Source organism: Triticum urartu, chromosome 6 (genome assembly GCF_003073215.2).
Source record: "Triticum urartu cultivar G1812 chromosome 6, Tu2.1, whole genome shotgun sequence".
Lineage (NCBI taxonomy): Eukaryota > Viridiplantae > Streptophyta > Magnoliopsida > Poales > Poaceae > Triticum > Triticum urartu.
The window spans coordinates 560,253,819-560,266,222 of record NC_053027.1 but is presented as its reverse complement, the minus strand read 5'-3'; the positions used below and the strand labels follow the sequence as shown (position 1 = coordinate 560,266,222).

At 52.7% G+C, this 12,404-nt stretch overlaps 2 protein-coding genes across 3 annotated transcripts; both read right to left on the bottom strand.

The window, feature by feature from the left end:
• Positions 1–5,005: 5,005 nt before the first annotated feature.
• Positions 5,006–8,590, bottom strand: LOC125515412 (alcohol dehydrogenase class-3). Its single transcript, XM_048680879.1, has 9 exons — positions 8,421–8,590; positions 8,174–8,310; positions 7,641–7,687; positions 7,224–7,549; positions 6,817–6,899; positions 6,664–6,739; positions 5,896–6,053; positions 5,401–5,562; positions 5,006–5,303 (listed from the first exon to the last, which is right to left on the bottom strand). The coding sequence occupies exons 1-9, from the start codon at positions 8,458–8,460 to the stop codon at positions 5,187–5,189; spliced, it is 1,146 nt and encodes a 381-aa protein (XP_048536836.1). The 5' UTR covers positions 8,461–8,590; the 3' UTR covers positions 5,006–5,186.
• A 635-nt stretch (positions 8,591–9,225) lies between these two features.
• LOC125515414 lies at positions 9,226–12,068 on the bottom strand. Of its 2 annotated transcripts, none has more exons than XM_048680882.1 (9): positions 11,788–12,068; positions 11,617–11,676; positions 11,238–11,285; positions 11,006–11,138; positions 10,830–10,906; positions 10,332–10,427; positions 10,171–10,241; positions 9,595–9,649; positions 9,226–9,521 (listed from the first exon to the last, which is right to left on the bottom strand). In XM_048680882.1, exons 1-9 carry the CDS (start codon positions 12,025–12,027, stop codon positions 9,381–9,383), a joined length of 921 nt encoding a protein of 306 aa, XP_048536839.1. In that variant the 5' UTR covers positions 12,028–12,068; the 3' UTR covers positions 9,226–9,380. The 2 variants fall into 2 exon arrangements, with proteins under 2 accessions (XP_048536839.1, XP_048536840.1); XM_048680883.1 differs by having other exon boundaries at positions 9,226–9,497.
• Positions 12,069–12,404: the final 336 nt, after the last annotated feature.

Genomic DNA, 12,404 nt, shown 5'->3' with positions numbered 1-12,404 from the left:
AGCAATCGCCTGGGCACCGACACGCTGAAGCCGGCCGAAGGCGAGCCTCGATGCTCAGGATGTGCTCGTCAAGAGTTCGGGGGGCGTCAGCGGCAATCTCTGCGCCCTCCGCCCTCCGACCTTCACGGTCAGCCTCGATGGCTTAGATGGCGGCCTGCGACTGCCCAGGAAAGAAGTCTGCAAAGACAGGAAGAAACAAAGAAGCAAGTCAAAAACTGGGAGTCGGCACGACTTAAATCAACAACCCGAAGAAAGAAAGTAAAGAAACTCACCATCAACGATGTCTTCAATCTCGTGGAAGCCGGAGGCCAGCAGCGCCTCCTTGTCGGACCAGGAGGAACGCTCGCTCGCGAATTCGGCCAGGAGGGTGGTCTCCGTGTCCTCCGCCTCCCTCTGCGTCTTCAGAAGCAGCTCCTTCTGCTATGCCAATTGAGTGACCAGCAGATCGCGCTCCATGGCGAGCTTGCTGCACTCCTCCTCTTTGGCGCGCAAAGTGGAGTTGGCGTCGCTCAGCTGCTGCTGAAGAGCAGTGTTGGCCCCTGAGAAGAAGAACGAAAGAAGGCGTCAAGTCATCAGTAAAGAAGGTTGCCAGGGAGATCCAGCCCGACTGCTCAGCAGTAGACCCGAATCTCGGGGACTACACCCCGCGGGTGCGCCAGCGCGCCTCCACGAAGAAGGAAAAAGACTTACTCCAGCTCTCCGACAAATCGGCGGTCCGCTTGCCCAGCTCTTCAATGTTACGGTTGAAGTCAGTGACGCGGAGGTTGCGATAATCCTGTGACAAGCATTTCAGACAAAAAGTCAATACCGAGAGTTCGTCAATTGGAGTTCCGGGCCGCCTGCTCAGCAGCCCGCCCGAAACTCAGGGACTACACCCAGTGGGTGCGCTGGCGCGCCCCCACAGAGAGGAACAAGAAAACAAAGGCCAAAGGAAAAAACATACCCGGACGACTGCCCGTGACGGCAAGTACGCCTTGGTGCAATTCTGGAGAGCGTCGCCCTCGGCACGAAGCTTCGCCTGGACGTCCAGAAGCGCCTGGTTCAACGGCCCTGTGCCGCCTCCTCGCACCCACCCAATGGGCGCGGCGCTTGTCGCTTTGGCGTCTGGGATCGCCGAGCTGGCGGTGCCGGCTTCCAGGGGGCGGGGTGTCGAAGTCGCCTTCTCCAGACGGTGGCGCGTTGGCGAGCCGACTTGGAGGAGTAGCCTCGCCACGGCCTCGTCTTCGGTCGGCGGCACCGTAGGGTCCGCTGGCTGCCTGCCTTGCGCACCTTCAGACAGCGGCGGAGGTGGCGGCGGAACGTTCACGTCCGGCGTGGAGGGGTCGCCGCCTTCCTTCTCCACGACGGGGTTCTCCCCGCCGGCCTCCCCAGTCTGCCCCGTGAACTCCGGAGGCGGCGGCGCAGAGTTCAGCGGGGTGACGAACACCGCCGACTGGCGGCGCGCGGCTTCCTCAGCCTTCCGCTTCGTCGCGGCGGCGGCTTCGGCCTCCGCCAGTTTTTTCTTGGCGGAGGCCTCCGCCTTCTCCAGGCGGAGGGCCTCTTCTTCGTTGCGCTTCTCCTGCGCATTCCGCTCTGTCGCCTCCCGGAGGTCAGCAGCGGGGTCAATCCGCCGAGTGGTGGCGGACGTCTCCGCTGACCCCATAACGGAGGCGGTGGTGACCCTCTCAAGAGAGAGGGGAGCCTGAAGCAAGAGGGGCAAGCAGAGACTCAGACAAAGTCACAAAGAAAGAACAAAGTGTTAAGACAGAATACTTACGCGGAGACCAATGGCGGCTTCTTCACTTCCTTACGGAAGCGGATGGCCTTCGCGGCCGCCTCGTCCCGCCGGGTCGCCGCAGCCGAACCCTTGGGCTTCTTCGGCCGACTGCCGAACAAGGTCGGCACGGCCCTGCGCTTCTTCCCGCCGCCTGGAGCGTCCGGCGCGGTAGAAGAGCCCGCGCCAGGCTGGCTGGCTCCTGGCCGATGGCGAGGGGCGACTTCTCCCTCGGCATCGTCGTCAGGCCAGTCGGCGAAAGTGGCCGAAGGCCTGAAGTCGCCTGCTGTTCCTCCTCCTCCCTCGGCGTCGTCTTCCAGACCCGCCGCCCCCAGATCGGGGTCGTCGACGTCGCTCTCCGCCCGGTCGGCGAGGAACTTGCGAGCCGGCCCCGAGGTGCCGGCTGGCGGGTGGAGGAGGGGATTCTAACCAAAGCCAACTTGTCAAAACAAAACTCGACAAGAAAGAAGACAATCCAAAGAAAGAAAGGAAAGGCGACTCACCACGGGCGGGGGGTTGGCGCGGGAGTACGGCTCTTTGCCGAACCGCCAATCCTCCAGAAGCTTACTGTCCGAGAGGTAGTTCACCATGAAGGCCACCTTTTCGTGAGGCATGTCCTTGGTGCACATCCGACTCGGGTCGCGGTGCCCGCTCATCTGGCATATCATATGGGGGCGGCCTTGGAGTGGGAGAACTCGGCGCGCCACGAAGACGGCCAGCAGGTCCGGACCGGTCAGACCCTCCGACTGCGTCAGCACTCGGAGTCGCGTGATGGCGCCGGCTCCCGCAGGCGTCAGCGACTTGGCCCGGTACGACCAGTTGGGCAGTCGCCCAGCCGGCGGGACGGCTTCGAAAACCGGCAGGTTGACCCAGTCCCCCCTCGCGGAGGCGTTCCTAACGTAGAAGTAGGATCTCTGCCACATCTTCACCAACTTTATCAGCGAGATGGAGGGAAAGGGATTGTCGGCCCCCGACCTTCGCACGACGATGAAGGCGCCGCACTGAGGCGGCACGCCCGCAGCCTGGGTGCCGAGCTTGGATAAAAAGAACTCCCCCCAGAGCTCGAGGGTGGGGAAGACTCCGAGGAAGCCTTCGCACGTGGCCATGAAGGCGGACAGCAGCACCACTGCGTTGGGGGTGAGGTGGTGCGGCTGGAGGCCATAGAACTCCAGGAAGGATCGAAAGAAACTGCTCGCCGGCAGCCCCAGCCCGTGCAGGCAGTGCGAGCGGAAGATAACCCGCTCGCCCTCCTGCGACGCGGGAGAAATCTCCCCCTTCGGCGCAAGACGCACCTGCACGCGGTCCTCGCCGGGGAGCCGACGAGTCCGGCGGAGGAACTCGATGTGGTCTTCATGAACTTCAGAGCCGTCCCAGGTGCCGGAGTGCACCGAGGGAGGCGCGGCGGCGGAGGAAGAGCTCATCACGAGCTGTCGCCGCGGCGTTCGCCGGAGCTTGGGCGCGCGGCGGAGCGAAGAAGAAGAAGAAGGAGGAGAGCGAGGAGAAGAGGAAGGAAGAGAGCGAGGAGTAGTGGGAAGGAGGGGCGCGCATGCCCCCCTCTTCCCCCTACTTATAGCCTCGTGGGCTGCGAAGCCGAGGGGCGGACGTGGGGATTTACTGCGCCCACGGCCCCACGGCCCCCACGTTCCACGATAAAGTTACTGCGCGCAGTAACTCCACGGGAATCCCAACCGTCCACCGGGGCCGTAGCGGATCCGCTCGGGCGCCGAGGCGCGGTAGTGGCGGGCCCCGCCTATGGGCCTGTCCCGTCGCGCGCGTAGGCTGGCAGGACGGCCCAGCCACGTGCCATCGCGTGACAGGCCTAGAACGGGCGGCGGCCTAGAGGCTTAGCTAGCACGCCACTTAAATCCCGCCGCGGCGTTTGAAATACTGAGCGAGTGGGAATTGAGTGAGTCCGAATCAAGCGAGTCCGACTCCTTCTAGTCGGCCCGGCAGAAGTCCATCAAAGACCATGTGTTGAGCACCCGGAAAAAGAAACTGCTGAGGCTTCTCGGCCGATCGTCTGTGGCGCCTCACCAGCTTCGGGGACTACTGTCGGAGTACTGGGCCACGGGTAGGCCAACCCGAGCCCCAGAACCTTTCAAGACATCGGGGCAGGCTGCGCCCCTCAAGATCCCAGGACGAGGAACCGCCTTCAAGAAGTCAACGGCAAGATGGCCGACTGACCACTCACGGCCGAGTCCCAGGGACGACTTCAAGGAGAGCCGACTTCCAGAGAAGCCGGCTTCGGGGAGTCGGCCTGCGACTCCAACAAACCCCATGACTTTATCAAAGGGGACGGGGCATGGGCGTGGCTACAGCGAAGCCCACCCCCGCCCCTTACCAAGGGCAGGCATGGCCACAGCACGCCGTACCCCGGAAGATCTCCGTGCGGCGTGGCACTGTTGCCATGCCGGCCCTGACATCAGCATCACAGGGCCGAATCCTGCACCCACGACGGCTTGTCTGTACGGCCTAGAGGTAGCAGGCCCCACCAGTCAGTGAGACCTCGGGGACGGCAGGAGAACCACCAGTCGGACCCGTCGGGAGTCGGTCCAGGGAGGTCGGCCGAGCCCTCCCTCGGGGCCCACGCGCCATTAATCAAGATGTGATGGGGAGTGGCAACAGTGATCGCCCGCCAGGCGGCGGGGCTGTTGCCACGACCTCATGATCAAGCCTGCGTCATCAAAAGCACGGCTACAGTAATCAGCAGCCGGCAAGACCCGTCCGCGGCGGACGCGGCCTGTCGGCTCCGTACCAGACCAGCCGGCGGGGCCCTTCAGTCGGCGGGCCCCAGCGGTCGGTAGAGAAGACGAAGGCCAGAGGCACTGACGGCTGGGCCAGTGACCAGCCGAATTACTATTGTACCCCTGGGGGTAGGCCTATATAAACCCCCAAGGCACCCATGCAAAGGGTTGAAACCCATTAGTTCTAGACCAGATCATATAGAAGGGAGAGAGCTAGCCTTGCCCTCTCCTACCTCCAAAAAACAGCTCAAGAAGCAAACGTGTAAACACTCGGCCATAGTGATCATGCGAAGACCCCGCAAAGCAGCAGTAAGGGTATTATCTTCTCGGAGAGCCTCGAAGCTGGGTAAGATTCGCCGGCGTGCATGTCTTCACCTCATCTTGTTTCCAGGCACCGACGACGTTCTACTTGCCCCCACCATGATAAGCCATCCTTTGGCATATGTCGCACCAAACCCCCGACATGCAGCACATATTTGTGGAGTCAACAAGTAAAACACACTAGCAGTAATGACCCCAACCAGAGGCAACCATCCAACACAACATATTATTATAGCAGCGGTTCGTGTTCAAGAGTTTCTAGGCCAAACGAGTTCTATAGTCCCAGGGCGGAGGATAGATCTGCATTACAACTTCACACGACACAAACCGCTCCGCTTCGAGGCAGGGCGAGACACATAGCAGGATCCTCAGTGCTCCATGGCCAGCACGCACCGCAGGCAGCCGCCTTCGTGCAGCAGGTCGAACGCCTTGTTGATATCGGTAAGGTTCATGTTGTGGGTGATGTACTCGTCCACCTTGATTTCCTGTGGATGTGAATGATATGTGGTCAGGTTTTGTTTCAGTTGGAAAAACTCCTCTTAGCTTGCGGATTATTTCTGTCCGAGAGAGCATGATTGATACCTTGTTCATGTACTTCTCGACGAGCCATGGAACCTGGCTCCGACTCTTGAAGCCACCAAAAGCTGTTCCCTTCCAGACACGGCCAGTGACAAGCTGGAATGGCCGTGTGGCAATCTCCTGGCCAGATGCAGCTACACCAACGACAACGGAGGTACCCCAGCCCTACAGTTAAGAACAAAAATCAGTCAAGGCAAGATATTGTACTTTGGGGTGCTGAAAATCATGAAAGGGATCTGTAAGAGAGAATTTTGAAACAGTAAGAAACATATTTCCATATAAAAACAGGTATATAACATATTACAACACATTTAAACTCTTTTCCCTTTTGGCTCAAACATCTTTCATTTATTTAGAAACAGATATTTGATGATAGCTTAAGTCAGGACTCTAAACTGGCCTAGGTAAGGTATCCTACGAAGAGTTGTGAATAATATGTGAGATGAGTCCACGAAGTTCATGAACATGCCATATACATAAGCTGCAACTCCAGCTTACCTTGTGGCAGCATTCGAGTGCAGCCCTCATGATAGAAACATTTCCGATGCACTCAAAACTGTAATCCACACCACCATCTGTAAGGTCAACTAGGACCTGCTGGATTGGTTTGTCATGGTCTTTTGGGTTCACAAACTCTGTGACTCCAAAGTTCTTAGCTGCAAACAGCAAGTAAAGAAGATAGAATTACAAATAGAAACTTCATTGCTAAATATTAACAAGTAGCATCCAGTTTGCAATCTGATCCAGTAATATTGTGATCAATATTTAACAAGTACAGCACATCAAGTTTGCAAGGATACATTTGTAATACATACTAGCATACTACCACGAGAGAACAAAAGTAGACTCATGGTATATAGATCTGAATGAGCCTAGAAGCCAGTGTTATTCGTTAAGGAGCCCTGTGCGGCATAAAAAAGTCTAGGAAACTTCTGGTTTATATTAACTGAATTCTAGATATTATATATGGGATTTAACCCAAGCAACAACTATATTAAAGATTTCCGTTCGCCACACTAGTCGCAGAAGAACAGTTTCAGTTTCTATTCAAAGCAAGCAGAAGTTTTAAAAAGGCTTCCACAAACAGCATGCACAGCACAAGAAACTTTGGTCTTATAGCAGAGACACGAATGTGAATTACTCTCTTTCAGCAATTGAACAAAAAAGCATGCAGCTTAAGAGGAAAATTACGATACTATTAGTAGTTTCTAAGCCTTCAGGGGGCGGAATTTACAATGAAGGAAAGGACAGAAACTATAATCATACCAACATCAAACTTCTTGGCATCAATGTCAATGCCAATAATCCGAGAAGCACCAGCTGATTTTGCCCCCTCAGCAACCTAAATTGGAAGTTCAGGTGTCAAAGCTTAGTTTACACACTCAGGTATATAAGTATATCCAGATATATTTTACTTACTGCAAGTCCAACTGTGCCAAGCCCAAAAACAGCAACAACTGAACCTGCTTCAACCTTTGCAGTATTCCATACTGCTCCAAGACCTACATGATTGTAATTTGTAAGATATAAAGAAACTGAGACAATAACTAATTTTGGAAATTATCAAGAGGATAATGTCAAAGGTGCTACACATATTGTTGTCAGCACATAATAGGTGTAAACAACAGTATGGAATCAAGAATCATGTATCAACTCTCAGAAAAAAAGTTTACCAATAAAAGAGTGTGACGGCTAAAAATTTGTTTGAAAGCAGAAATTTGTTTAAAAGCATGTAAAATTACAGAAAAATCTTGTGTGACGGCTAAACTAGACTGCTGATGAATAAAACATCAGATCTGTACAAGGAAAGTGCGGTTAGAACCTACCAGTGGAAACACCACAGCCGAGCAGGCAGACCTTATCCAGGGGCGCCTGCGGGTTGATCTTCGCAACACTGACGTCATGCACAACAGTGTACTGACTGAACGTCGACGTCCCCATGAAATGGTAGATGGGCTTCCCATTCACCGAGAAGCGGCTCTTGCGGTCGCTCATCATGACCCCTACCCCTGTGGCGCCACGAACTTTGCCGCAGAGGTTGGTCTTCCCGCTGTTGCACATCTTGCAGTTCTTGCATTCCGCTTGGTAGCAAGGGATGACATGGTCCCCAGGCTGCACGTCGGTCACCCCTTCGCCAACGCTCTCAACGATTCTATCAGCAGCGACAGAAGTAAACTTATCAGTGCACAGTTATCTTGGCTATGCTTGATGATACATGAAATCTGACAAATTTATAGGCTTACCCAGCAGCCTCATGACCGAGAATGCAAGGAAAGAGACCCTCAGGATCCTGCATAGCAAATTAATAAAATCCTTTCATGACACGACTACAAATTCTAGTAAATCTCTACAGCATGCAGTAGGCTTTCAGGTTTGTACAAACATTTTCTTCTGTACACCAGGTCATGTCACTCTACAGCAATTCCCACACGTTGAGGAACGAATGACCCGTACAATGCTACACATAATTCAATCAATCCCCAATTATTCGGTCTCATTGCGACAATTCATAATAATAATCTAGAAGAAGGAAAAAAAGCAACAGCCTCAGTTGTCCCAGTCTAACTCGTCAAGACGCTACACAAGCGCACCCAGTGGACTAACACTGACGGGAGGAAAAATCCAAGTACCAGCACTGGATAAGTCGCTGGGGTTGGGGGCGGCGGTGACTACCAGCAGTGCCAGCGCTGGCGACGGGTCACCGGGAAACTGCGGCCAGCGAAACCTAGATTCGAGGAAGCGCAGAGCGAGGGGATGGGGGAAGAGGGGACGAGACCTTGCCGCTCCAGGTGTAGTAGTCGGTGTGGCAGAGCGCGGTGGAGAGGATCTTGATGCGGACCTCGCCGGCCTGCGGCGGCGCCACCTGCACGTCCTCCACCACCAGCGGCTTGTTCGCCTCGTACGCCACCGCCGCTGCGCGCAAACCACGAAACCCCAGATCAGACCAAACAACAATACCAGAATTCAAGACACACTCTACGCACAGCAGCCGGCGCGGAGTGGAGGGGAGTGGACGGGGTTACCTTTGCAGGTGATGACCTGGCCCTGGGTGGAGGACGCCATTGCCGATCGCTTCTTCCCCTGTGCTGTGCTTGGGGGGCGGAGGTGGATGCGAATGCGATGGGAGGGGCAGCGGAGGGGGGGTGGGGTTGTGGAGGCGGTGGGGATAGGGGGAGGTGGACTGGAAGAGGAGCAGCAGGAGGGCAAGCGGTGGTGGGGGTTTTCAGCTTTGTGAAATGGGCTGGGCCGGGCCGGGCGGGCTCGCTGTGGGTTTGGGATATCCAGAATTATTGCGAGGCCAGGCTGGCCGCTGGCGGATCGGCGGTCTGAGATCCTAACGGAAAATCCTCTGCAAAAACGGAGTAGAGGTCTCGTACCAAACAAAACAGAGCCAGGATTACAAGGCCGGCTGGAGCCTTGGAATTTCAGAGAAAAACTCATGTCCATTTCTTTCTTTTTTCCAAACAAAGAGCATTGGAATCTGGAATTACAGAGCGATGAAATCCCCCACTGGTCAGCTGATTTATCTAAGAAAAAAAAAGACTAGGGTTCGGCTCCTATGAACGCGCCATGTTTTCGGCCGCCCTCGCCAATTTCCTTGTAATGCATCATAATCTGACCATAATAACAGTCACACACAAAAAAATGCAGTAGAACAATTGATGGCATAAGCTGCAAGCAGCACAGTCCCAGGGTGTTTCACCCCCTTCACTTCAACAAGGCAACACTACCAGTCTACCAGTTTCACACGAACAAACGACACTTTAGCATTTGTACAAAATGCTCCATATGGCGACGAACGCAGCGAATCATTTGCCTTTTACACTCTGAGGGCAAACAGATTTTATAGTTAACTCAAGGTAGCATTGCAGGTTTTTACAGTCTTCCAGGGGGGGTTAAGACGCCGCGCGAGCTCAGCGGTTTTCAGGAACTGAAAAAGGCAGTTCCAGCTCAAGAAAAAGAGAAACTAAAAGACAGTTCAGTTAGTCCGATTTGTCCTCGGGGTTCATCTGCAGGGCCAGCACCACGAGCCCCACCGCCGCGGCCGCGGACAGGGCCGTCGAAGTGTAGCCGAGAAGCAGCAGCGGGACCTTGAGCGGCTGCATCAGAAAGAAAAAGAAGAACTTTCAGAGAAGGTGGCAGGATGGATGGTGAAGCATACATGATTCAAATGGAACCTATGTAGCCTTCAGTTACCTGGCTGTCGTCTGGACTGCTTTGCACGCCTTGGGCCAGCTGCCAGGAGAAAAACCTGCAGCGGGGCATAGACATGGGATCTCAAATAAGCATTCAGTTGAATATTCGTGCCACCGGGAAAGAGCGTGCATGGCCAGATTATGTAATGAACACGCTTGAGTATCGACCGGTTTAATATGTGAAGCATGATGTGCATGTATCCTTGATTAACTGGACGCCATTAGAATCATATCCGTAGAATGATACTGTTGACCAACAGCTTGTCTGTTGTTAACATAATACTATTGGAGTATTGGATAAGATAAGGAATCACTTACATGAAATCAAATCCAATATAAAAATGTAGTAGTATGAAATGCATGCAGCCCAAACATGAGAAGTATCCAGTAAAATATTCTGGGAAGCTGGTAACTATATTATTGATGTTGGTCAAAAGTGCACATGCGGCATGTTGCTTATGGAAATGTAGCACTATAATTCATGCACAACAGCTGACCAAGAAAATAAAACCAGTTATCTTTACAAGTTTTCTTAACTGAAAGAGATGCTGTACAGGCATAAGGGTCTGGAATTTACCCGAAAACCAGTCCAACTGCAGCACCGATGTATGCATTTTGCGCTGTCAATTCGAATTCAGCTCCTGCAAACTGAAAAAATAAGGGTATGAGATTAGACCGTGTCCGCAGTCCACCTGAAGGTGGATAGGTGATCAAGGTGCAGCAGAGAGGCAAATTTACCTTTAGCTTTCGTTTTTCTTTCGTGGCCTCTACTTCAGCTTGAATCACTGGGCGTTTCGATAGAACCTTACCGATCTTGATCATTGTTTCAGAAATCTACAGAAATACGATAAAAGAATGTTACGTACATTTGTAGATACGTGTGGATGAACTCAACCTTTTCGAAAACAAACCAGAACATGATGCAAGGTAATTTAGCAATGAGATAGAGCATGAAGCCATGCTGAAGCATCGTGACATGATGAATTTAAGAGTTTTCTTCTACCCAACAGGTTGGATTCCTGTCACTAATACACTAACATTCAGATGTTTTTATCCTGCTGCAACCAATCTTACACAAATGTTGGATATGAATTAGCCCGCTTACTGGCCCCAATTGTATGGTAACGACATGGACTCATGTTTGCCACATAATCAAATCGTAATCCAGCACTAAACAAATATACGTGTAACAATTTCAGAAGAACAGGATGGACAGACGGTCAGTGAGTTGCTAACCTTCTTGAACTCTCCATTGCCATACTGCCCCATGGTCTGAAACTTCTTTCCAGCTGATGCCAGCCGCTTGCCAAATGCTACGCTATGTAAGGAAAACAGCAAGCAACACAACCTTCAGTCAAGAAACCATGTCATGTAGAACACAAATCCTACCAAAATACAGATGAGATCCGTGCCTGATTTCGCGCTGGCAGTCAAGTAGGGCGCCATTGACGGCAGCTGCTTGGCAAGGTTATTTGATGCTTCTGTGTTAGCCATCTCCCATGCTTTTCCCAGGTCCAGCAGCAGATCACCGACTTCTTGGCCGCACTGTCTCCCAGCAAACAAACAACAACAGTTGGACACGGTTGCACCAAAATAGAGCTCTGATGTTTATTAGATTGAATCACTGAATTCTGAGGTACGTACCTCATTCAGAACAGGCCCGTTGGAGAGATCGAATGCCGCGTCATTCAGCTTCAAGAAAAATCAAGCAGAAATTGTTGGATGGATTAACCAGACTAGAAGTTGTAACTGCGGTTCAAACTCGCCATAGTGATGCAATTTCAGTATGTGTTGTTCAATAACTTGGCTAGGTATGTACCCAACCAAGTTCCACATTTGTTTAGCCACTAAGTAACAAAAGTAGTCAAAGAACAAATGGTGAGCCTCAACTTCAGCATAAGATAGGCAATTTTTTGCCAGCCACATTCTGACGCTTTACTGGGATTATCCTCAGTGAGTGTACATTTATTAACTGTGCAGAGGAGCTTGGATCGGAGCTGAGAAGGGGGTAGTGAATGCTTACATCGAGGCGAAGGTCGCGAGGCAGCAGGGACAGGAATTTGGGCGGGAGCACCAAGCAATCCTACCACCAGAACAACGGAATCAGAAGTTCAGAACCCATTGAATCCACAGGCTTCGCCAAAATTTAAACTGAATGTAGATACAAAGAGCAAGAGGAGAATAAGTGGCTTACTGCGAGTTCCTGGAGGAGGGGCAGGACGGGCTCCTCGTCGGGGTCGCCGCCGCCGCCGGTCGAGGAGGAGGCGAGGGGCTTGGAGGAGTCGGAGGAGACGGCGAGCAGGGGGCTCGGGCACCTTCGCCGCCGGAGAAGGAAGCGCGTGGGGCGGGAGGAGCCGGAGCACGAGGCGGCGGCGCCGCCGCCGGCCGGGAGAGGCGAGGCGAGCAGCGGGCAGCGGAGCACGGCGGTGGCCATTGGTTCTGAAACAGTATTGTTTTTTCTCACTTCTTTTTTTCGTTTTGTTTTACGCACGTCTTTGCCGACAAGGCTGTGGGCCCACGCTATCACTTCTCTTCCAATAGAGTTGGGCACAAATCTGCTTTCGTTTTTCTGAGTTGCCACGTCAGAAATATACGAGAGAATATGTGGTATACTGAACATGAATATTCGAGAGAAGAATGACGGAAAAACTATATACTCCCTCGGTTCACTTTGTTTTTTTTTCTGATTCAGATGTATATAGGTGCATTTTAATGTGTAGGTTCACACATTTTAGTTTGTTTGTAGTCCATATTAAAATATTAAAAAATATATTTTTGAACAAAGTGACATTAAACTGTGTTATGGTCTTT